Source organism: Drosophila serrata, unplaced genomic scaffold (genome assembly GCF_035046125.1).
Source record: "Drosophila serrata isolate PLE 108 unplaced genomic scaffold, ASM3504612v1 contig_275, whole genome shotgun sequence".
Taxonomy (NCBI): Eukaryota; Metazoa; Arthropoda; class Insecta; order Diptera; family Drosophilidae; genus Drosophila; species Drosophila serrata.
In genome coordinates this window covers 275814-299106 of record NW_028257173.1, presented here as the reverse complement: position 1 = coordinate 299106, position 23293 = coordinate 275814, and the positions used below count along the sequence as shown (strand labels likewise).

The 23293-nt window shown below is 42.1% G+C and overlaps 7 protein-coding genes and 1 long non-coding RNA gene across 10 annotated transcripts; 4 read left to right on the top strand and 4 right to left on the bottom strand.

The window, feature by feature from the left end:
• Positions 1–71: 71 nt before the first annotated feature.
• On the top strand, positions 72–1009 carry LOC110187234 (uncharacterized). The gene is made up of 2 exons (XM_020956631.2): positions 72–567; positions 631–1009. Exons 1-2 carry the CDS (start codon positions 159–161, stop codon positions 864–866), a joined length of 645 nt encoding a protein of 214 aa, XP_020812290.1. The 5' UTR covers positions 72–158; the 3' UTR covers positions 867–1009.
• A 773-nt stretch (positions 1010–1782) lies between these two features.
• On the top strand, positions 1783–14768 carry qua (villin like protein quail). 2 transcript variants are annotated; one of them, XM_020956626.2, is made up of 6 exons: positions 1783–2326; positions 11717–11926; positions 11992–12194; positions 12253–14176; positions 14235–14432; positions 14499–14768. In XM_020956626.2, the coding sequence occupies exons 1-6, from the start codon at positions 2300–2302 to the stop codon at positions 14610–14612; spliced, it is 2676 nt and encodes an 891-aa protein (XP_020812285.2). In that variant the 5' UTR covers positions 1783–2299; the 3' UTR covers positions 14613–14768. The 2 variants fall into 2 exon arrangements, with proteins under 2 accessions (XP_020812285.2, XP_020812284.2); XM_020956625.2 differs by lacking the exon at positions 1783–2326 and adding an exon at positions 8675–9382.
• Positions 14685–15017, bottom strand: LOC147643379 (uncharacterized). The gene is made up of 2 exons (XR_015272165.1): positions 14904–15017; positions 14685–14839 (listed from the first exon to the last, which is right to left on the bottom strand). It is a non-coding gene; the product is annotated as an uncharacterized LOC147643379 (long non-coding RNA).
• A 465-nt stretch (positions 15018–15482) lies between these two features.
• Positions 15483–15828, bottom strand: LOC110187224 (uncharacterized). The gene is made up of 2 exons (XM_020956622.2): positions 15660–15828; positions 15483–15569 (listed from the first exon to the last, which is right to left on the bottom strand). Exons 1-2 carry the CDS (start codon positions 15826–15828, stop codon positions 15535–15537), a joined length of 204 nt encoding a protein of 67 aa, XP_020812281.2. The 3' UTR covers positions 15483–15534.
• Positions 15782–17034, bottom strand: LOC110187216 (mitochondrial inner membrane protease ATP23 homolog). 2 transcript variants are annotated; one of them, XM_086834913.1, is made up of 3 exons: positions 16249–17034; positions 16007–16185; positions 15782–15957 (listed from the first exon to the last, which is right to left on the bottom strand). In XM_086834913.1, exons 1-3 carry the CDS (start codon positions 16903–16905, stop codon positions 15846–15848), a joined length of 948 nt encoding a protein of 315 aa, XP_086691039.1. In that variant the 5' UTR covers positions 16906–17034; the 3' UTR covers positions 15782–15845. The 2 variants fall into 2 exon arrangements, with proteins under 2 accessions (XP_086691039.1, XP_020812275.2); XM_020956616.2 differs by having other exon boundaries at positions 15914–16185; positions 16249–17031.
• A 133-nt stretch (positions 17035–17167) lies between these two features.
• Positions 17168–19299, top strand: GCS2beta (glucosidase 2 subunit beta). Its single transcript, XM_020956614.2, has 2 exons — positions 17168–18329; positions 18392–19299. The coding sequence occupies exons 1-2, from the start codon at positions 17315–17317 to the stop codon at positions 19036–19038; spliced, it is 1662 nt and encodes a 553-aa protein (XP_020812273.2). The 5' UTR covers positions 17168–17314; the 3' UTR covers positions 19039–19299.
• Positions 19300–19742: 443 nt separating this feature from the next.
• Positions 19743–20337, bottom strand: Lamtor3 (Late endosomal/lysosomal adaptor, MAPK and MTOR activator 3). The gene is made up of 2 exons (XM_020956617.2): positions 20203–20337; positions 19743–20144 (listed from the first exon to the last, which is right to left on the bottom strand). Exons 1-2 carry the CDS (start codon positions 20244–20246, stop codon positions 19814–19816), a joined length of 375 nt encoding a protein of 124 aa, XP_020812276.1. The 5' UTR covers positions 20247–20337; the 3' UTR covers positions 19743–19813.
• Positions 20338–20380: 43 nt separating this feature from the next.
• On the top strand, positions 20381–23236 carry LOC110187206 (conserved oligomeric Golgi complex subunit 5). The gene is made up of 3 exons (XM_020956606.2): positions 20381–21300; positions 21361–22431; positions 22491–23236. The coding sequence occupies exons 1-3, from the start codon at positions 20698–20700 to the stop codon at positions 23067–23069; spliced, it is 2253 nt and encodes a 750-aa protein (XP_020812265.2). The 5' UTR covers positions 20381–20697; the 3' UTR covers positions 23070–23236.
• Positions 23237–23293: the final 57 nt, after the last annotated feature.

Genomic DNA, 23293 nt, shown 5'->3' with positions numbered 1-23293 from the left:
ATCCAATTTTAGGCTCAAGTTCAGCTCAATATATTTTTAAGAACCAATTACTAATCAAAGTAGGCCATCTCACAAAAATGTCTTAATTGTCAGTGTCATTGTCAAGTCATTCCTAAAATTACTACCTTGTACTTTCTGCGAACTTGCATTTCCCAAAAATGGATTACGTTGATATTGAATCCTTTCGCTCAAAGTACAGCGACTTAACTGTGACCGCCGTGCCAAGTAGCTCCAAGCGAAATGATGAACATCAGCAGCAAGCCATTGAGCAGGAGGGAAAGATAGCAGCCAAGTCGCAGGAGCCACGTGTAGAGATTACCAGAATCCCTGGAGGAGGAGCTTCTGCCACTGCACCCATTAATCAACTGATGGCTACGCGCCACAGGACCCAACAGAGCGCAGCTGCCTTGGTATACGCCAACGAGTACAAGGAGGTGCTGGCCAAACTGGAGTACACCAAGTACATGCAGTCTCAGCTCCAGCGGATGATCCTGACCAGTCAATCAAACTGTGGTGGAGGAGCTGGACTTAATGGCAGCTTGTTTGGGATATTGCCCACGTCTATCAGTAGGTCTTTTTGGTTACAAGTACCCATCTTCTTTTAACTTCCATATACAACACCTTCTTCAGCTGTGGATGAAAACACCAATATAGAGGACAAGTACACCGATTTACTGAATGTCCTGACCGAAATCCGACCCCATTTGCCGCCAACAATGATTGGAGTGCGACCCCGCAAGGATTGTCTGCTCCGGGACATCGGCAAAGCCAGGGTTTTGGTAAGAGAATGCCTTCTACTCCTGGAGAGCGATCAGCACCCTCAGATCGACGGAAACCAGTCCCAAGGTAGTTCCCCCAGTGAGTGACGTCACTCGGAGCTCTGACTTATCCATCTCTACATTGTTAACGACACTTCTCTGGGAGCAGCGGGAATGTGTGTGCCATAATAATAAAAAGCGAGAATAACAAAAGCAAGCGGGGAGTTCTAGGAACCCTGCACACATGAAAAGTTTGTATAACTATGACCACGATGGAGGTGGGATGGGTTAAAAACGGGGTACAACGATGGCTTTGGCAGTGCCTGCAGCGTTTTTGTCGGCATTTTGACACTAGTGACCAGCAGAGCGCGAAGCTTGGCCATCTTTAAAGAGATAATAAGATTCCGACAGAGGGACACCCTGGAAAATGAAAGTTTTTAATAAATTCAGTTGATTCTACCTCTAGGTCACATACCATCCACTTGTGGCACATACCTTCCACATTTCGTTACATATCATCCACAATACAAATTTGTAATGTAGTCCCCAATAAGCCAAATATTGTCCACTTACCAATTGGGTGTTTGATGGGCACTCAAACTTCCGGAATCTTGTCAAGTTTAAACTTTAATTAGCCAACAGTCGATGGTTTGAACCATTTTATCGCATTTTAAGTGTTTTCCCATGCACCATGCACGTTGCACGGCAACTGCCGTTTCACATAGCATCCACAAAACAGTCACATACTTTCCACAAGCGGCATTCCCGGCTAATGCTCCGCAATTACTCAACTTTTTGCTTAATTAGCCACTGTGCAAGCGCCAGGTAATTGTTAACCAGCAACAAACAATCGTTTTTCACTGTCCACCAGTCCAATATACCCCGAAAAAGCCAGGCCATGGTCAGAGTGGAACTTGAAAGGGTCACATTCACTGAAGCCACTGTACGTTTTTGTGTGTGTGTGTGTGTGCGCCGGCGATCGAGGCGCCGCGCTACAATTGAAGTTTTCAGTTTATAAAATTTCATTCGTAAGTCGACTTTTCACGCGTTAAGTTAACACCAACGGATCGTATTTGTACATCCCGAAACGCAGTACGTTGTGGCGGTTCACTTTTGGCCTTTTGGGCTTCCGCTCAGCGATAATTCGGGTTAATTTGTTTCGAAAGTGCTCAAGTGTTTTTCCTTTTCCGTTGCAGTCGATTTTTTCGCAACAAAACAAACGACTCGCGAAAAAAACAAAAACAAAAAACGCGTTATCACTTTTCTGGCGCTCTCTTTTGCCATAACGGTAAACAGCATTCATAGAGCCGAAGAAAATCGGGAAAAACGCATGCCAAAACGGTGACAGCAATAAAAACACAACAAATAAGTCGATCCGGGTGCGAAAAAGTTAATTAAATTGTTTAATTCGGAGGTGCAACTAGCAAGGAGCCGGCGGAGCAATAATTGCAGCTGCAATTACACGTCCATGTGTGTGTAGATCTGTGCAAATAGAGATAAAAATAAATTTGCATTGCAGCAGCCACAAATTGGACCACAAGATGCCGCCGTTTAATTTTATTAAGCAGGTGAGTGCAAACTAAAGAAATTTAATGTTTCTACACGTTTTATCGCGCGAAGTAGTTAATTTAGTTAATTAAGCGTTTATGCGGTAACTGCATTTGGAAATTTTCTTGCGCATAAATAATTTCCAGTGCAAACTTCGATTGACCAAGAAGTTTCTTAATCGATAGATAATCGGCGGGGGATTTAAGTGAATTAAATAATTTTCTAACTTTATGTGTACATGGAAAATGTGTAAATAATAACTGTGGATAATTAATTATGTGTGCAAACTTCCATTATGAGAGGCATAGATTATCAAAATAAAAAATTAAATCGAATGTTCAAAGTTAGTAACTAATCATACATATTTACTGGTCATATATACTTATTGATCGTAGTTAATTACTGGTCATAGATACTTAGTGTTCAAAGTTACTTACTGCTCATAGTTAATTACTGGTCATAGATATTTACTGACTATAGTTACTTAATGTCCATAGATACTTAGTGTTCAAAAAACAAAAACCAAGGGTCAGTATGTTATATTTTTGATCAATTTTACGGATGTATCACATATTTTTTACTAACTCAAATTCTCATTATCCCAAAATAAACAATGAGACGCTTCCAAAAAATCAAATTTTGTTTGCTCTCTTTTACTCTCTCTCAAAAATAATACTTTCCTCGCATTCACTATCTCTCAAAAAAGTGCCCTCCTCTGCGCTTCTCAACCAGTGTACTTAAGCACCGTAGCAAACACAATTATTTTTGTTCTTCTTCTTGAAACTATAAGTTTCTAATTAAATTTGAGTTTAAATCCAACCTTTGGCTCATATAAAATCTGTGTTAAATCAAAGTTTCCTATCACAATAACTACTAAATAAAATCCCGCAAGAACAGATGCCAACTCCGTGGCCTTGTTTCTTGTACTCCACCAAGCCTGCAGAGAGAGTGTAAGTAACAACTCATTTAACTCCTTTGGGGTTACATGATGATCTTGAAATTTAAGAGGCTGTTTATGTGGGAATATTTAAAGGGAAGTTTCCTTTAGACAAATCAAGAAATTAGAGATGAATTGTAAACAGATAACGATCTTTTGTATGGCAGCTATATGGTATAGAAGACCGATTTTCATAAAATTTTACACAAAATTCTAGATTAATTATATATCAAACTTGATGAAAATCTGTTTAAACCTGGAAAAGTTTTCAAAGTTAGTAACTGATCATACATACTTACTGGTCATAGATACTTACTGTACAGAGTTACTTAATGTTCATTGAAACTTACCGATTATAGTTAATTACTAGTCATAGTTAATATCTGATCATATTTCTATAAATCGTTTGATTTTTGCTATCTCAGATACATATATGTATGTATATATAGTCCACCAATTCGCCATGCTCCGACTTATATACTAGTAAAATTATATAAAAGAATAACTCCATAGTTTTATTAAAATAGCTTAAATTTGTTCCAAAACAAATCTCGAGCATATGTGCATATGATTCCCAATTGGTTCTAACATCCCCGGAACGAAGTGGCTGCTGCCGGCCAAGTCTCAGAAATGTGTTGTGTTACAAAAGTTGCAAGTCATTGTTTATTAGTGTTCAAAGTTGGTAACTGATCATACGTACTTACTTCTCACAGCGTCTTACTGGTTATAGATACTTACTGGTCATAGATACTTACTGTTCAGAGTTAATTACTGCCCATAAGTAATTACTGCTCATATTTAATTGCAGATCATAGTTATTTACTGATCATAGTTCCTTACTGGTCATAGATACTTATTGTTCAGAGTTACTTACGGCTCATAAGTACTTAACGCTCATAGTTAATTGCTGATCATAGTAATTATGATTCCCAATTGGTTCTAACATCCCCGGAACGAAGTGACTTCTGCCGGCCGAGTCTTAGGAATGTGTTGTGTTACAAAAGTTGCAAGTCATTGTTTATTAGTGTTCAAAGTTAGTAACTGATCATACGTACTTTCTTTTCATAGTTACTTACTTGTCATAGATACTTACTGGTCATAGATACTTACTGTTCGGAGCTAAATACTGCTCATAAGTACTTACTCCTCATAGTTAAGTGCTGATCAGAGTTATTTACAGATCATAGTTACTTACTGGTCATAGATGATGATCAGTAAAATCATAGTTAATTACTGACTAAAATTATAAAGGGTGTAATAATGATCTATTTTCTGGAAGAGAAATCAATATGCTCGCCCTTCCAGCTAACCAATCAATTAACTGAAATGCATATGACTAGCTTCTTATAAAAAAAGAACAATGACTATGACAAACAAATGAATCAGAGTACCCAAAAGATAGCAGTTGCCGTTCGACACAATCGAACCTTATGGTGGCTCCATCATCCATCCCAGCCAGCTCCAATTTACCATATCTGTGGAAGACAAGCGGCAGACAAGAGACGTGTCAAATTGGCCAACTCACAACACAACAGAGAAAATATAATACGGGAAATGGTAAACCAATTTGAGTCCGAAACTAATGAAATGCAAACCGAAAATGGATTCATCTAAATCGGAGCTCAGCTGGAGACTGGAAAGAGATTTTCGTAATGAAGGTAGAGCTTCTGGAGATGCCCTAAGATGGCTTCCGGTGATTAAAATTGTGTTAGAAACCAGACCAGCTGGGAGAACTGTGCGTAAACACGAACCCCGGGGAACTGAAAACAAAGGCAAACAAACCATAAAGGTGGGAACAATTTCTACGCAACTCTTGGACCAACCAAAACCCATCTTAGCCATAGCTTTCTTTATGCTTTTATGGCTTTTCCCCCACTAATTTTGTCGGATCTCTCAGACCAGGCCAAATGCAAATGGGTCAATGGACGACAGACATCGTTTCCAGAGGCTGGGCTGTGCGCCGAGGGAATATGATTATGGTCGAGCATTTTTTTAAGGGCCTGCCTAATGAATATACTTGGATTTTGTGGCTTTTCCTAGTCGCGCGATAATTAAGACGAATGACCCCCAGTTAGAAAGTTATTGCACCACATTTACAGGCTAGTCCGAGTTTTTCGGAGATTATCTCAGCTGAGCTGAACCCGAACCGAGGCTTTTTCTTGGCATTTGCATTTTCAGCTGCTCAGCTGTTCAGCTTTTGTTTTTTAGTATTTAACGTGGGGTTAATTACATGTTAAATAACAGTTAACCGACCGTTAGGCCTCGATTGTTTATGACTCCCAAAATGTTCAGCTTCCAGTGCAATTGTTGTCCAACATCATCACATCATCATGACTTCCTCCCCCTTCTTTCATTTTCAATAAAGAAATTATTTTGAACTCTTCGTGTTCACTTCACCCACACTTTGGCTTTGGTTTTCTGCTCTTTGGCGTGGGAAGCGCACAATACCAAATTGTTATTACGAGTAGTAGAAAAAAAACTACATAAAAATCGAGTTAAAACCACAGAAAATAAAACTGGAAAAAGCATCTGCGGTAGCCCACCTTTGGAAAATGTACAGCGAATCAATGTTAGCAAAGGAAAATCCAATTGCTTTTTCAATCCACAAATCGAACGCCTTTCGAAACCATTAAGATTTGTGGTCGCCTTTTGTAACTAATTAACCATTTGTTAATGCTAAATCAAAAGCGCTGTCAGCCAAAAACACCTGTTATAGTTATGGATAGTGTGTGTTTATTAGAGAAGAGATCGTGTTTTCTTCAGGTATATGTCTTATAAAAGGCTGGGAAATGAAGTCAGTTAAGACTGCGAATATCTATTGATCTTTTTTGCTGGAATTAATCAGTAAAAGGTGACAAAATTTAAGCATTTTGATAAATGTTTATCTATAAACTTTAAAATAGAACTATTAAAATCTAATAGAATATACAAACAACCTCCTGCTTTGTCTTTTACAATGTGATCTTCATTATCTAGAATTCAATTAAATGAGTAAACAAATTGAGGTAACTCTGCGTCATATCCACATTTATTGATTGGTTTTGTCATAACAAAAATGCATTGCAAAGCTCCTTCTGTGACCATTAAGACCCAACTAGGAGAAGATCAGCTCATTCCCATGACGAAGAACACCATTGAGTGGAGTCAGCTGGCTGACTCAGTCTGAATCTGGATCGGTTGGCAATTAATGTGGACTGCTTTCAGCCCGAAGATACAAGAAGAAGATGCTGAGGTTGCAGCATGTTTGCCATACTTTGGCCATCTTCAGCAGTGGCTAATGAAAAGTCTGGAAAAGAGCAAAGATCGGTGATCGGTGAGGGGAGAACCAGACACCAGCAGTTGTAAGATGGAAAATCGAAAGAGGCGTCCAAAGCGGTACATTTTCCAGCCCCATTTCCCGTTGGCTGTTTTGCGGAAAATGCCACAAGTCAATGGTTGCATTGTCTATATGTTTGTTTGTTTTGCTTTACGTAAATGTCGCGTGTTGTAGCCACAAAATGGTCCTAATGTGTCTGGGGGTTCGGGCACCGCAATTGTTTGCCAACTTTAACTTTTGGTTTTAAAAGGAAAAGTCAATTGCCCGGTCGTTTTTCTTTTCTGCGGCTTGACTTGACGTGTGTAATTATCATAAATCGTAAATTGCATTTTTCATCATGCTAAAAGTCGCACATTTTCAGTTGGGAAATGCTTTGCATTTCGCATCTACATTTACATTGGCAATTGCTTTCCTTTTTTATTTTCAAATTTTACTCTTTTTTATTGTAAGCTTTTCCTCCAGTTCACGCCTCAACCTCAACGGTTGATTGAACTTGTCAGAGTTTTGACTTGAGTTGGAGGGGGGGAAATAAAACATGGAAACATGGAAACATGGCCAACAATAAAGAGAGTCGGGTCCGATTGTTGGCTCTGTTTTTTTTTTGTTTTTGAAAGGCATCGCATTGTCTTGCCAAGATGCGGATACGTGGATACGCAGATGCCAAGATGCTCGGATAGACAGGCCCACGAGGTGTACACGGTTCTCTGGGCCAGGCCCATTAGTGTCTTTCACGCTTTGGAACACACTCACACTCACCGCGTACTGGAAAATCATTATAACTCATTACACAAAACATTTTGCGCCTTAATTGAGACGATCCCGGGAGCTGGATTGTTTAGCAAATTGCTGCCGAAATATAATTCGACCACTTTCCTTACTCACCCAGGAGGAATGGGAGCCTCCTCCAACTCCATTTCCATTTCCAAACTCCTAGAGCGACACCCAGTCGTGGCTGTTAATGATTATGGCAAACAGTCGGTCGCGTCTTTTCTTTCAGTCCTCAAACATAAATCATAAATCATAAAAGTGACGACTCAAGTCAGTCGAGCGAGTCAGCTCAGTTGACAAAGGCCGTAGGAAACCCGAGAGATGCAAATCGATGGAGTATATACAGCACCGATGTCTTCCTCCTCTCACTTGGTCGGTGGTTCCACTGTTTGTGCTTGATTGCCTCTGGAGAATGTCTCAGTGCAGCAAAGTGTGGACTGGAGTGGACTAGAGTGAGGTGGAGTGGCGGAGCAGAGCGAGTGGAAAAAAGATACCTCACTGGTCAAGTAGGATACTGAACACTCTGACGAATGGATTGAATCTCAATCTCGAGCTATTTGTTTGTTATTTTATGTCATACACAAATATGAAACCATTTCTGGAGATAAATTAGTAACCAGTTTTAGGCATCACTAATCAGAAATTAGAGTCCCAAGCCTATGGATCTTAGGAAATTAGGTTATTATTTTTAACACTTTTGTGATTATCCAAAATCAGTGATGATTGTTTTATTTTGGAGAGATTTATAAACATTAGGGCATCATTTTCATTCTGTAAAAGCTAAGGGAATGCATTCTCTAATTCAATTTTAAATGAAGAAGACAAGCAGTTAAAGTAAAAGAATTAGAAATCATATATAAATAGATAAGGTTTAGAAAACCCTATTACTACTATGCATTATCATATGATAAAGTAATTAAAAAAGAACCTTAAATGTCTCTTAATAATAAGCATTATTTATCTCCTACCAACTTGTTCAGAAATAGTTTCTATATCTTTCCTATATGTTCCTATATAGTTTTTCCTTGAGCACAGACTCCTCTATCCAGCAGAAAGAACCCATAAAGCCACTTGAAAGTCAAATGTTTACCCGCTGGGAGCTAATAGATAGAATTAGCAAAACACCCGGCAAGTCTAAGACTAAGACTAAGACCCTTCTTTGTTTGGCACTTACTTCCTCTTGGCCTTTTGCCCGCAGCCAGGTTCGTTCCGTTGGCTTAGACCGACTCCAGACTGAGGCCGAGAAACCGCAACAAAATGCGCTGCGCTTTCTGCTTTTCCCAGAGAGAGATAGAGATAGAGAGTGAGAGAGAGGGAGAGGGAGAGAGAGAGGAGCCGACAAACTAACTGATAATTTTCATTCACATCTGAGTCACAGTCGTCGGCGCTTCCCACTTGCTCTGGAGCTCGGAGTTCGTCGCAGCTCAGAGCTCGGATCTCTTGGCCTGGCCATAAACTTGGAGCGCCGCTTGGCAAGGCGACCAGTCTGCAGTTGGCTTTCTGGTGGCGAAGACGCGTTGTCGCTGGTAGCTCCATCTCCTGCTCGTATCTGATCCAGTTCAGTCCCGTGGAAAAGTCGTCCCGCGGCGTGTGTCGGAAAACCAAGTCCACAGACGAACCACTACCACCGAACACCGAACCGTTTCGAATCGAAGCCAGCCCAGGCTTTGGCTTCACTTTCATTTCGGTCTTATTTCGATGAAGCCTTTTGGGATATTACGCCCATTCTAAATTTGCAAATTATCTCAATGATCGTTTTGCATGGCACTGGAAAACTTGCCTCAATTGCAGCGGATTGTGTGTGTGCATAAGAGGGGAGAGTGTACTGAGTGATTCAGCAGTGACATTCGCTTTTCAAAACGCGCTGGAAGTAAAAATAAAAACTGGCAAGGATTTCACTTTGAGTGGCTCTCTTACCGGCATCAATTTGAAAATATCAAAAACTAGTTCAAGGCTGCCACCAGAGATCGATACAAACGCAGTTGCAGATTGAGCTTTCGATCTCAAGTCTCCTCAATGCCCGACATGGAGCTATCGCTGTCACCAAAAGAAACGGTAATTACAGGCTTTCCATTATGCATACAACCCCATGTCTCCAAAACTCTATTAGTCACCTTTGAATCTCTTTGAAGTCCTCGGTGTTGACAAGTTTATTTTTGGCCAGTTGTAGCAGCTGTTAATTACAAACTGACAATTATATTTGTTAATCCATTGACTTGTGTCTGATATGATGGGGGTTTCTTTGGAGTTGTTTCCTTGAGAAATGGTAATGGAAAAACTTGCTTCCTTATTTATTATCAAATATTAGTTTCTCCAGTTTTGAGCCTCCGGTTTCTTAATCATTATAACTCTCATACTCACTTGGATCTTTCTCCTATCTTCAGGCTAGACAAGTTTATTTATCCAGTTTTAAGCTTTTAATTATGAATTGACAATTATTTGTTTATACATTACAATATTTTTTGGTTTCTGATTATTATTGTAGAGTTTGATTAGATTTTTCTGTAAGAGTTAAATGGAAAATGTTAAACTAGAGAAAAGATCTTTCAAATACAATGTCTAATTGTTTTCTGTAAGAGTTAATAATAAGTTGATTGAATAATTTAACTAAAATTATAGTAGTTCAATTTTATTTTTATAAATTAAAAGAACACTTAAAAGGTGTATTTTTTATGTTAGACACAAAAATAATACAAATAAATTCAATTATTTTCCAGTTTCCAGTTAACTTTTCATGTCTTTCAATAGCTTTAACCATTTTAATTCGAAATGTAAGAGGTATCCATAAGATAACTGAACTTGATTGATATTTATAAACTCCCAAATCCACAAAGTGATTATAATGCTCATCTCATTGAAAGTTTTAAATGGAAATGGCTTCTGTTTCCCCTAATTTTTAAAATTGAAAACTTTCCTTTGCGGCGTTTTTTGAATTCACTTTTACTTTTCTTTTTTGTAATCAACTCAATGTTGCTCCAAATGTTTAAAATCGATGGCAAAACAATTAAAGCGTTAGGCTTCATCCATCAAACTAATAGCTCTACTCCAAAGAAATTCAAAATAAACAACAATAGCCGAAGCCAAGCTTCACTTAAGATAGATTTAAGTCTATATTTATTTTTGAGATTCTATTCAGAACTTTTCAATAAACAGCTTTCGCTGAGACATCAGCTTCTAATAATTGGTGTCTGTGAAAGTCTACTTTAAAGACAAAGCCTCGAAAGATACTTTGTGGTTAGCTGAGGAAATTTACCTGTGCCAGTTTTTGTTTTATTTTTTGTTATTTTCTTTTGTTAAACCAATTGACGACTGTGACAAATGTAGTTTGGCTGTCAACACAGCGACAATCAATCAACCAATCAATCATAAAGTGGATAGCTGGAAAACCTGGTTAACCCAACCCAAGCTTAACTGATTCAAGTTATTTCACCATTTGCAGGCGACAATTAAAATGTTTTCATACATCACATTTTATGCATTGCTTATTTATGAGCCGAATACAAAGAGATAAAAATGAGTCTGGCAATTATAATTGTAATTTCCATGAAAATGTCGTTCGAGGGAGTAACTAAAAGTCACTGCCAAGCGGAGCGTGAACTTGTTTTTGGTCACTGAGCACGTCAGGGGGGGGGGGGTCTGTGTAATCACAGGCTCCCAAATGAAATGCCAGAGAGTCAGAGCCTTAATTAGCCGGTCGGCAGCCTAATGACCCCAAACCGTTAGCCAAGATAGTGAAGAAGATGCATATGTAAGTAAGTAAGCAAGCATTTGGATAGTGCAGCCACCATCCAGCAGCCACTTTCCACCTTGCTCCGTGTTCCATAAATAAATAAAAACTCAATGTGTTCGACAGCAAAGAAAAACAAAAAACTGGCTGTGGTTACAGCCACTAGATGTGGTTCACTCACGCCCGCCTCCTCGAAGCTTCAGTTTTCACTATCACTGGGATGCAGAGCACTTTTCCGGACTGGTTTCGGAAAATTGAATTTTTCTTTTCTTTCTTTCTGGCTCATACTGGGAGAGGAGGCCTTTGTGGGATCTTTGAAAACTGTCTCATGTCAGCAACAATTGACTTTGAGGCCATTTGAAAGGTGTTTAATGTCGTGGTAAATGCTGTTTGAAGCGCCAGCAAACGGGCATTGTCACCTTGCAGTGAAAACACGAGTACAGAATGGTAATTGCAGATGAAATTTCATTTAATAAATAAAAACAAAACCTGATTTATTCGATTGGTTCCAGTTGCAATACGTGCTTTCGCAGTGAACGCTTAAATCTGAAGGCGGGAAATTATAGTGGTGCTGGTTTTCAGTTGGTTTGAAGACTTAAAACCTAGAAATTAAAGAAACTCTGTGTAACCTTCATTAACACTCACATCTTAACTCATTTCAGGAGGTCCGTCCCAACACCATTCCGGATTTAAAAGTAGACGCTACATTCCGAAAAGTTGCAAAAAATTCTATAACATTTGCGCTATGGAAAATCGATGAGGATCGTCTGGAGGCTGTGAACCGAACGCAGTATGGAACCTTCTATGATAATTGCGCCTACATCGTTTATGCAGCTAGCTTGGCGGGTCATTATGCCAACCACGAGACCATCGTACGTAACTTCATTTACTTAATTAACTAAACACCTGATAAATAATTCTCCTCCTACTTATATAGACACGCGAACAGAAGCCGAATGTTACGCTGGAGCGATATATCCACTACTGGTTAGGCGGAAATGTCAGCGAACAGAATCGCTCAAATGTGGTGCACAAAATCCAAGAGCTGGACTCTTATCTTGGAAATGTGGCCTCCATTTATCGGGAGACACAGAGTCATGAGAGTGCCAGATTTCTGTCCTACTTCAAAAAGGGTTACGAGTGAGTTTTTGATTTAATTTTCCAAACTAAATAATACCCTTTTTACTTTCCTTTATAGCATACGCTCAGGATCTCTGATAACCGCTCCTTTGCGGCCACGTCTCTATCAGTTGCATTCCCGCAAATGGCTGCGATCCATTGAGCATGCCACCATTGATTGGTCGCACTTTAACTCTGATTACATAATGGTACTGCAAACGGATAGCCTGATCTTCGTATGGATCGGTCGCTCCAGTTCGGGAATCGAACGAAGAAGTGCCCTTGCATGGGTCCAAAAGCATTCGAATGGATCTCCCATCACCGTAGTGGACGATGGCTACGAACAGGCCATGTCCCCGGAGAATAAAGATTTGTGGAACTCTCTGTTGCCGCTGAAGAAGCGAATGGTGTGCCAGGCCAGCCAGTTGGTCAGCGAATACACCGACTACAATAGCAACAAATTCCGAATCTACAAGTGTAATCAGCGCGGACGACTTCATTTGGATCAACTGGACGTTGGCATGCCGGCCAAGGATGATCTAAGCGATGCCCATGGCGTGTATTTGCTGGATAACTACGGCCAGAGCGTTTGGCTATGGGTTGGAGCTCAGGCACCGCAAGCAGATGCCCTTTCGGCCATGGGAAATGGCAGGGCTTTTGTTAAAAAGAAGAAATACCCGGAAAACACACTGGTGGTGCGCGTTCTGGAGGGTCATGAGCCAGTGGAGTTCAAGCGGATATTCGCTAACTGGCTGAATGTGTGGCATGAGAACTCACGCAGCCATAAGCCCGTTTCCACGAAGTTGGGAAAGCTCGATGCCCACTCTCTGTGTGAGCGTCCGAAAATGGCAGCGGATACCCAGCTGGTAGACGATGGCAGGGGAGAGCGAGTACTCTTTCGCATCCTTGGCGATCAAGTGCAGGAGGTAGCAGCCTCCAAGACGGTGGTTTTCACCACCAACGCCAGTTATGTAGTCAAGTACACGGTGCAGTGTGCCACTGTTATACCCGCTGACTTGGCATCGGTGGGCATAAAATCGATCATTTACCAGTGGAACGGTTCGGAGGCCTCATCAGAATCAATTGCCAGAGCGGACAAGTTCGCCAGAGCCAGCTTCGAGGCTCTCAAAGAACCCGGAATGTTCGTGCAGCTGTACGAGTTCGATGAGCCACCACATTTTCTGCAGATCTTCGAGGGCAAGCTGATCATCATGCGGGGACAACGCGGCGAGATACTCAGCAACGGGAACACGAAGGGATCTGCCATGTCTGAGACTTTCCTGCTCAAGGTCTATGGCGATGCCACTTATAATTCCAAGGCAGTAGAGGAGACCCCTCTGTCATCGATCAGCTCCAAGGATTGTTATGTGATCAAGACCAACCATGTGTGGGTATGGTGCGGCCAAAGTAGTACGGGAGATGCACGAGAGATGGCTAAATCAGTAGGCGGTATGCTTGGAGAGAGTTCCCTGGTTCTTGAGGGCAAGGAGACCAAGGAGTTCTGGCAATCGGTGGCGATGTACTTCAACCAAACGCTGGTGATCAATGGCAACGGAAACTCTTGTTCCAGCAGTACCAGCAGCAGTAGCAGCGGTGCCGGTAGCATGTGCAACGGCAGTTCCTCGAACAGTGGCAATATATCGCCAACTCTCAGCAACAATTGCTATCTGAACACCAGTGTTCCGAGCAAACCGAGGCCGCCGGTTCAATTATTTTTGGTCTGGTGGCAGCAGAGTGCACTGAGGTACGAGGAGATACTCGGCTTTGAGCAGCAGGATCTCAGTGCCGACTGTACCTATATCCTGGATACGGGCACCCTTACCTACGTCTGGCTGGGCTCACAGGCTCCGAATCAGGAGCGATACACGGCCATCGCTCAGAGCTATGTGCAGAATGCTCCGTTCGGGCGCCGATCTGCCACAGCCTTGGCGGTGGTAAGGCAGTTCCAAGAGCCGAATGTATTCAAAGGATTCTTTGAGTCGTGGCAAAACGATTATGGAAAGGTAAGTGCATCATTTACACTGCTTTTTAAATCTTAATTAATGTTACATTTCATTTTAGAACTTCATGTCCTACGAGGCAATGCGCAAGGAGCTTGGTACTGCAGTTCCCACCACTGGTAACATCACAAATAATGGATCTGCCTTGCTTTTGAACAACAGACAGAAGGATTTCGATGGTCACAAAAAGTACCCGTTGATGGTACTCACCCAGGAGATGGACATGTTGCCATCAGAAATAAATCCTCTTAAGAGAGAGGTGAGCTTAATTTAACTAAGGGATATGTCAATGTGTTTTCTAAACTAAATTATATTCTATAACCAGGTTCATCTCACCCACGATGATTTTGTGTCGGTTTTTAAAATGTCATTTTACGAATTTGACGAGCTGCCGAAATGGAAAAAAATGGAGCTGAAAAAACAGTTTAAACTGTTTTAACTTGTTGAGATGCGTATGGCGATAGCGCACTGTATATAATCCCTACTTATAATGAATACACTGAAGCAGCAGTAAGCAGTTGAAGCAATTTATGTTAAATATACACACTTTACGTAGACGTAATAAAGCAAAAATATGGATTTTTTATAAAAATAATAACGAAAACCGATTAAGCCATCAAGTAGTTTCCACCTCCTCTGAATCTGGTTCATCGCCACTGTCCGAACCTGCCCAAACAAGAAAATAAACAATTTAACGGAAAATATTATGACAACAACTAAGAAAACTTACTGGGAAACAATAGCCCGAAAATAAATTCAAAAATTCCTCCAAGGAGATCCCAAAACATATTCGATCCGGTGAGCTCAACGTTTTGTCACTAAATACAATGGCATTTTCAACTCCAGATTGCTTTTGACCCAGACCCCTTTAATGAGCCATGACAAAAGCGCTCGACCAATTCGGGCTTAATTCGAATCAAAAACGATTGCATGATTTAGGTCAAAATATATATGATTGACTATTGAAAAGCTTTAAAAGGTAGATGCTCATATCAAATTTATTTGCTTTTTGTTACATCAGGCTAGTCAGCTTAGTAATTGTCATAGTAGTCTCCAAAGTACTCTTCATCAGCTTAATAAATAAGAAACCATATATCAGTTTGAGTCGGGAAATATTTCACAAAATTAATTAATTAATTACTTATGTCCGAGAAGAAGAGGTCGTTGAGGAAACTCAAAAATATTTCCGGCAGCTCACAGCAGTCCATGGTGTAGCTTTAACTTGATTTGTATTATTTGGCGAATTTTATTTCGCATTTATAGCTTTTATTCTGAAGGTCGGAAGCGGAATTTAATTTAATTGTTGATATTATAATGGAATGGTTGAATATTAATTCAAGTTTTTTTCTAATAAATGCCTCCTAGTTGTCGTAATCATCATCAGAGGAGCTGTCAGCTGTAAAAGTAATAATAATATTCTATGTGATTAAATCGGATTTCCTTTATTACTTATCCACCTCGACTTCTCCTATATCCTCCAACTTACAGCCGAACAGCATGTCACCGATGATTTCGAATATCATTCCAATTATCTCGCAGTCTTCCATGGCCTTTGGTTCTATTGCTTTACAAACTTTTACTAACATCCCAAGCCATAAAAAGGTTGTATTTATATACAAAAATAAATGTACCTTTTGAACTTGGTATATTTCCATGGTTAATGTTAAGCAATTTAATTAATATCAACCGATTTGGGCTTTAAATATAGTAAATCCGTCTGCCACCATGATATGGGAAATGTACCCAAGCTTAAAAAGATAGTTTTATTTAACTTTGTTGTATTCCTAAAACGAATTCACATATATTTCAATTTAGTAAACATCATAGCCATACATGGGTCCCTCCATGTAGGCCTTCTGTTGGTCCGTGGAGTTGCGCCGAATCCTCCTGCCAATGGGCTCCAGATCCGCATAGCACTTGGGAAAAACTCTCTCTACAGCTGCAATGGCATCTTCTTTGCTTATATTTCTTACAGCTAGAACAGAGGCGAGGGCCTTGGTTTTGACGCAGTTCTGAATTTGAGATAATAAAGATAATAATAATACTATATATATGTATATAAGCATTTCACCCACCTGATGCGCTTCCTTGACATTGAAAGGCGAGGCATCTCCCTGGAACATGGCACTCAGAAATGAACAATGCGCCAGATTCGCCGCCCTGATCTCCGTGCAAGCTAGATGGTCCACATTCCGGAAGTCCATATCATTATTGCAATAATCGAACATGTGGATCATCTCGTGGGTGAGCACTCCGTGAACCATGCTCTTGTTCTTGGCCATATTCTGGCACACCACGATTTGGTTGAGCTTGGGATCGTAGCCGCCCGTGACCGTGGGATCGCAAACCTCGCAGGAGATGTGTCGACGCAGATCAATGGGACAGCCGGAGCTCTTCAAGGCACCCATCATTAGTTTCACCAGTGGCCCATTTTTGACGCACCAATAGACATTCTGCTCGCACTTGAAGCGATCGATGTTCTCCTGACCCTCCATCCCAAACAGTACCTTTGTCCATTTCGGCTTGAAGGTCTCTCCTTTCCGCTCCGGGTACAGGTCATAGCCCCAATCCTTCTGGCCAGTGCTGGTTCCGTCGGAGGATTCCCTCGTTTCTTGGCTGGCAGGAGCATCGGCAGCTGTTGAACTGGATTTATTCTGTGCCGTGGCGGGTGTGGCTTCTATATCCACTGCTTTAGTTACCTCCTTGGCCCAAACTTTAGTCAGAAATTCCATAATTTAATACGTTTTTATACTCCTCGAATTTGGTTGAATAACAAACCGGCAGCTGATTGCCGGCTGAGTTGCCACATCGATGAACACACAGTGGCTTACGCAGAGGGTTCATTTGTGCTTAAAAATTCAAGTAACTTCATTATTTATTATTATATTAAACAAATGCACATGTTCTGGTTCAGTAAATTAATAGAGTTCCTACAGATTAATTAAAATTTATATATTTCCTCTTCTGCTCCGCAACTGGTTGAAATCGATAGCTACCGATAACACAGCACTGCCATCTCTAGAGCTCCACCGGCATTTACGACTCGTAAAAAATCATAGCAAATTCCACGTAAGATTTACAGTGCAACACAGTCGACCTAAATTAGGGTATTAATTAGGATTAGCCAAAGTTAGCGCTGAAATGAAGGTCTTGGAAGGCGTTCGAATAGTGCTTATACCACTTGTTGTGGCCCTGTTCATCCCGAACGAAAGTTCTGCCACCCAAGCTCCACGTCCCCTCGGCGTTTCCCTGGCCAAGGCTACGCTGTACCAGCCGCGAGCGGACAACAGTTGGACTTGCCTTGACGGCAGCCGGAGCATACCCTTTTCACAAGTCAACGACGACTTCTGCGACTGTGCGGATGGCAGCGATGAACCAGGCACTGCCGCCTGCCCACAGGGCCAGTTCCATTGTTTGAACAAGGGCCATCAGCCGGTGGACATTCCCAGTTCACAGGTCCAGGACGGAATCTGTGACTGCTGCGATGGCAGCGATGAGTCACAGGATGTTGGGTGTACCAACACGTGTCAGGAACTCGGAGCAGCTGCTGCTGTACAACGCAGGAACGAGGCTGAGCTTCACAAGCGAGGAGCCGAGCGTCGCCTGGAAATGATTACCAAGGGCAAGCAGATGCGCGAAGAGCGAGAGGCGCGCCGTCAGGAGCTAAACCAGCGACACAAAGAACAGGAACTTCTACGCACCGAGAAGCAGCAGCTCAAGCAAAATGCCGAGGCTCTGGAATCGGAGGCTGTCGAAATCTTCAAGGAGCAGCAACGGGAACTGCATGCAGAGACCGCTCAAGCGGAGCAGGAACCACAACAAATGCGTCAAGAGGCCTCCCTTAGCTTTGTCCGGTATGACACCAACAAGGATGGCTTCGTCGAGGTCACTGAATTGATGGTGGACATGAATCTGGACAGCGATCGCAACGGCGTGGTCACCGTCGAAGAAGCCAAGTACTTCCTTGACGAGCGTGATCGCGTGGATCTAGACGCGTTCATTACGCTCGCCTGGCCCCGGATTAAGCCTTTGAAAATGTTGGCCGAGGGTCTGTTCCAGCCGCCGCAGCCGGAGGTGGTGGCTCCAGAAGTTGAAGGCCAGCAGGCGGAGGCAACCACCGAAGGAGTCCAGCCCACACCGCCAATAATCAGCGAAGGTGAATGGGTTTCATTTTACTAAACCATTTTCTACTTCTTATTTATTTTTCTTATCCTACAGAACAAGCTGAGCTGGCAGGCAATGAGGATATCGATGCTGACGAGGAAGGCGAAGAGGATCAATATGAGGATGAAGAAGAACCTGATGTGGGTGTTGGTGAAGCTTCTCCCGATGTAGAAGACGCCACACCACCGGTATATGACCCCGAGACTCAGCGTCTGGTCCAGCAAGCCAACGAAGCACGGAATGCCCTCGAGGAAGTGGAGCGAAGCATTCGCGAGATCGATCAGGAGATCAAGGAGATTGACGAGCAGGAGGGCAAGGACTATGGCCTCAGCCAAGAGTGGGCGGTGCTCGATGGCCAGTGCTACACCTTCGAAGATCGAGAGTATGTCTACACTCTCTGTCCCTTCGATCGCACCTCGCAGAAATCCAAGAATGGCGGTCCTGAGACCACCCTGGGTCGCTGGGATCAGTGGATCGGCAAGCCGAAGAAGTACTCGCAGCAACGGTACGCCAATGGTGCCGCCTGTTGGAATGGTCCTCAGCGATCGGCTATTATCAACATCAAGTGTGCTCTGGATCCAAAGATCACGGCCGTCAGTGAGCCAAACCGTTGCGAATATTTCTTTGAATTTGAAACTCCCGCGGCCTGCGATAGCGAAGCTTTTCAAGCTGAAACGGAAAGCCTGCACGACGAACTCTGAAAATATAAACCAGCGCAGACCAATGGAACAGCAGGAGTATGTGCTTGGCATACGAGTTTTAGAGATTTGGGGATTGTATTTTAGTTGTAAACAAAAAAACAACACTTAAGTTTTGTCGACATCATTCCCAAGCTGAAGAAGGAAAGAAAACCATCAAAAATTGTAGCAAATTAATTGAAAACTATGCATTTAAGCAAAAAGTAAATCAAGTTTCATTCTGAATAAAGTGTTAACACACATAGTATTTTTAAAGAACCATAATTGCAAACGAGTTATACAATTATGTTGGAAAACAATGTTGATTTTAAACGCATTAAGCTGAGAGGTTTTTTTCTAATTATTTTCATATGTATTAAATGCAAGAATAAGAGAATATATATCAGTAAATGTAGAAAATAATTTCGGTTTAGTCCTCTAGAAAAATATAAATGCATTCTATTGTTCTTTCAACATTATGTTTTCAAATATTTAAGCACAAGTGAGATAAAAACTATATGAAACAATTAATATTATTTTTAAGAAGCAACCTAGATATTAAAATAGAAAAAATCAGTCACCGAAATATCTATTCAGGATCTGCATTTATACAAGAAATAAGCACAGGTCTAAATTACTGATAAATCGTATTCTTTTGCAAAACTGCCTGTAAAATAATAATGACTACGTTTATAGCTTAATATTCCCGAAAAAAATAGTAACAAACCTTTAAGTTTTCAATAAAGTGTAAACATTTAGTACGTTTTAAAAATAAGTATGTATATGTATTAGGTTAACTCTATGCCTCGGTAACAGCCAGTTTGATGTCCTCCAGATACCCATCCACTTGATGCTCGAGGGCTAAAATGTGACCTGTATTGCAGTTCTCCGCCCCCACAAAGGTGAGAATCAGCGGTAATTTGTTCATCTGAACCACCTGGTAGTTGGAGTACATGGAGATGATGGTCTTGTTCCTGCCAAGTCCTAGCTTGCTAGCCTGATCGCAGGCCGTGGTGAATGTGGGTATAAACGAGGGCATCAGCGCAAAGTCGATGTTTTTCTCCTGGCTGACCCGTAGGAGTGGCACTCCGTCGCGATCCGTTATCTGAATCACGTACAGGCCGCTGACCCTAGAAAGAAAAAAATAGCTTATTCACGGCGAAGTACTCTATGCCTGAATATATATACTTCTGCAGCAGGCCATTGAAATACTTCTTGATGTCGTCCGACATGGAAAATATGGGAAGTATGGTGAACAGTTTACAAATAACAATTAAATTAAGGCTGTTCTCCGCATTCACAATTATTTACACAAAACAAACTAAGCAACAGCTGATTCGAGCTATCGATAGCAATGCACTTTACATGGGCGCAGTTAGAGCTTTCGATATACGGGGATTCTCAAGTGCAATAAATCGTTTTACCTTAATTTAATTAATTTTACAAATTACCTGTACTCTTGTGGAATTATTTTTGCCAATTTGAACTAATATAGAATATTTATAGAAATATCTTTATTCAAACCCTTTTAACTGCACCCATGCAAAGTTATCGATTCTTAGAAACCGCCATTGGTTGCGTGGAAAAAGATTTTGCTCGTACTAAAATAGTGGAAAATAACACCATTACAGGCTAATTACAGTATAAACTTGAAAATATATACAGATTAAATCATTCTCCAGCATGGTGACTGGAGATCCATCAGTGACCAGTCCAAAAACGGCAGCTTCAGATGATGACGACTACACCGCTGCCATGTCGCACCTAACAATTGGACAGCAGATCCAGGAGTTGTCCAAACAACTGCAGAACACCAAGGAGGAGCTGCACCAGCAGGTGCGGGACAAGCATGGAGCACTTCTTCAGCAGGCCACGCATGCAGGAAGATTCGATGCAGCCTTGAATACGCTAGCGGAAGACGTTCAGCGGGTAAGGGAAACCGGGCATCGGCTGAAGAGCCAGGTAGACACGCAGTATCAGCAGGTGGAGAACCAAACACAGGTTCTGGGACGTCTCCATGATGTGAGTCACCTTCTGCGCTCTGCCGGAACACTGCTGACTCTCACGGCCAAACTAAAGGCCACTAAGGATGTGCTGCGGCAAGCGGAGCTGCACTTTGAATTGGGCCAACTGATCGAGGACAAGGACCTGAAGGACATCGAGTTTATACAGCAGGAGAGAGCGTATGTGATCAGCTCGGGACAGAAGATAAGAAACCTCACGCAGATGCAGTTGGTCACTGGCCTCCAGGAACGAAATCAAAATCAAGTGGTTAATGCCCTGAAGGTCAGTTAACAAGAATTTCTAGATCTTACATTTTTTATCACACCCTATCCATCAACATAGATCTTCATGAATTTCAACACGCTGGAGAAATCGCTGGACAACCTGCTTGCCACCTTCATAGCGGACATGGAGCAGTCGCTCAAGGAGTGCTTTGCCGGTAACGACATTTCGGTGTTGAACAAGTCGCCCACGCACAATGTAAGCAAGCCGACTGCCTCGAGAGGACCAGGCAAAACTCCCCAGCTTACCACCACGCAGAACTTTAGGGCCAAATTCTGGAAGTCCCTGCACTGGCTGCTCTATGATGAACTCTACGAGACTTGCACGCAGATCAAGCTGCTTAAGACTGCCCTAGAGCAGATCAACCAATTCGGTTATACCTCGGAGTCCTCGGATCAGTGCATACCGCATAGATTTTGGCAGCAAGTCCAGCAACTGCTACGGAAGTCCTTTGATGAGTGCCCACAGCACGTCACTCAGACACTCCAGGAAGGCCTCTCCAAGCTCCTGACGTCGGCACGTGGCTTGGAGCAGCGTCTGAATGGGGAATTCCAGTTCGACAATGAGCTGTTTGCCCCCCTAGAAGTGGGTTATGTCAGCAAGTGTGCTGCTAACCTTAAAGCCTGTTTGGCCGGAGTAGATCTACCTGGCAACGAGACTGTGGACAACTTTATACGAGTGGCTTTCACTGAACTAAGCGCTGCCTTAATCGATTCCCGACTTACGAATTCCATTGCGAATGTATTTATAGCTTGTGGCAAGGAATTGTGTACCAAACTGGAGGCACAAATCAAGCTGGGAGCCGATTCAAAACAGGTTGTGGATCTGCCTAACCTCCAGCAGCAACAGAACACACAGTTGGCCAATGTCTTGTATTATTACAAGGATTCAGTACGTCGCATGCTGGGAGATCTCCAGGTTCAGTTCGAGAAGACCCCAGGAAGTGCTAGGGAGAACATTTCACGCTCACTGGAGCAAGCGGATCTGCTAATTGGCACCATTCTGCAGCAGATCATGGAGTCGATTATTACAACAATAAGCATCATCATTTTAAGTATGCACCGTGAACCGGGACTCAACACTGACCGGTTGTCCACCACGGGTCCTTCGATGTACATGAAGGAGCTGCAGGTAGGTTTGATAGCTATCTTTTGAAATTTGGCTACGATACAATCTTTTATATCCCCCAGGAATTCATCAACCGTTCCTGGTCACATCACATTGCCCTCTTCGATGACAAGCAGATGACCACCAAGTGTGGTCACGAGCTGGCCAAGCGTTGCATCGAGCTGTTCCTCCACAACCTGTGCATCCTGCGTCCTCTAAGCTCAGCGGGGAGGCAGCGTCTGAAGCAGGATTGTCAGCATATGGAACATGCGCTAAAAGCCCTCTGTCTTAATCTTGCTGAGCTTGGGAAGCCCTCGCGTCTGCTAAGAGCCATGTCACTACTGATCGTTCAAATGCCGCAGGAGCTGGTGAAGCAGACAATAGGAGAGGACTCCCTGGTGCCCAGTTATATTGTATTACTGCTGCTCTTTGGACATGCTGGAGCAGACCTACAGTCGCCGCATACTACCGCCAACTGGTCGAATGAGCGATTGATCGAATGGCTGGATGGTCACACGGCTGAACGGGAGAAGCTGGAGCTCATCTCTGGTGCACTGCAGCGGTATCGGGACAATGCTAGGCGCAAAAATATCCAGCAGTATGACGGGGTGTATCCCATGATGGTGGAATACTTTGAACAGGCCTTGAATGCTATTCCATAAAATAATATTTTAACGTATTTTAAATATGTATATTTTAATTTAGTTACAATAAAATTATTTAATTTGCTACAAAATCGTATTAAAAAAATATTACAGCTTATTATTATACATAAAGACATTCTTTTTAAAATCAATCTTTAAAATAAATTTAAAAAAAAAAGAAAAAATCCTTACTTTGGGAAGCCGAAGTTTGTGTACCCTTGAAGTTAGCAATCAGTCATATT

What these genes read in the sequence shown, in the direction of transcription:
- LOC110187234 (XM_020956631.2), top strand. Translation starts at nt 159, where the DNA reads ATGGATTACGTTGATATTGAATCCTTTCGCTCAAAGTACAGCGACTTA. An exon ending in GATATTGCCCACGTCTATCA is followed by an intron (nt 568 to 630) that starts GTAGGTCTTTTT and finishes CACCTTCTTCAG; the next exon opens with CTGTGGATGAAAACACCAAT.
- qua (XM_020956625.2), top strand. Translation starts at nt 9,344, where the DNA reads ATGCCCGACATGGAGCTATCGCTGTCACCAAAAGAAACG. An exon ending in ATGCCAACCACGAGACCATC is followed by an intron (nt 11,927 to 11,991) that starts GTACGTAACTTC and finishes CTACTTATATAG; the next exon opens with ACACGCGAACAGAAGCCGAA. An exon ending in TAAATCCTCTTAAGAGAGAG is followed by an intron (nt 14,433 to 14,498) that starts GTGAGCTTAATT and finishes TTCTATAACCAG; the next exon opens with GTTCATCTCACCCACGATGA.
- LOC110187224 (XM_020956622.2), bottom strand. Translation starts at nt 15,828, where the DNA reads ATGGAAATATACCAAGTTCAAAAGGTACATTTATTTTTGTATATAAAT. An exon ending in CGGTGACATGCTGTTCGGCT is followed by an intron (nt 15,570 to 15,659) that starts GTAAGTTGGAGG and finishes TTACTTTTACAG; the next exon opens with CTGACAGCTCCTCTGATGAT.
- LOC110187216 (XM_086834913.1), bottom strand. Translation starts at nt 16,905, where the DNA reads ATGGAATTTCTGACTAAAGTTTGGGCCAAGGAGGTAACTAAAGCAGTG. An exon ending in ATGTCAAGGAAGCGCATCAG is followed by an intron (nt 16,186 to 16,248) that starts GTGGGTGAAATG and finishes TCTCAAATTCAG; the next exon opens with AACTGCGTCAAAACCAAGGC. An exon ending in GCCTACATGGAGGGACCCAT is followed by an intron (nt 15,958 to 16,006) that starts GTATGGCTATGA and finishes AATTCGTTTTAG; the next exon opens with GAATACAACAAAGTTAAATA.
- GCS2beta (XM_020956614.2), top strand. Translation starts at nt 17,315, where the DNA reads ATGAAGGTCTTGGAAGGCGTTCGAATAGTGCTTATACCACTTGTTGTG. An exon ending in ACCGCCAATAATCAGCGAAG is followed by an intron (nt 18,330 to 18,391) that starts GTGAATGGGTTT and finishes CTTATCCTACAG; the next exon opens with AACAAGCTGAGCTGGCAGGC.
- Lamtor3 (XM_020956617.2), bottom strand. Translation starts at nt 20,246, where the DNA reads ATGTCGGACGACATCAAGAAGTATTTCAATGGCCTGCTGCAGAA. An exon ending in TTCAATGGCCTGCTGCAGAA is followed by an intron (nt 20,145 to 20,202) that starts GTATATATATTC and finishes TTTTCTTTCTAG; the next exon opens with GGTCAGCGGCCTGTACGTGA.
- LOC110187206 (XM_020956606.2), top strand. Translation starts at nt 20,698, where the DNA reads ATGGTGACTGGAGATCCATCAGTGACCAGTCCAAAAACGGCAGCTTCA. An exon ending in AAGTGGTTAATGCCCTGAAG is followed by an intron (nt 21,301 to 21,360) that starts GTCAGTTAACAA and finishes CCATCAACATAG; the next exon opens with ATCTTCATGAATTTCAACAC. An exon ending in TGTACATGAAGGAGCTGCAG is followed by an intron (nt 22,432 to 22,490) that starts GTAGGTTTGATA and finishes TATATCCCCCAG; the next exon opens with GAATTCATCAACCGTTCCTG.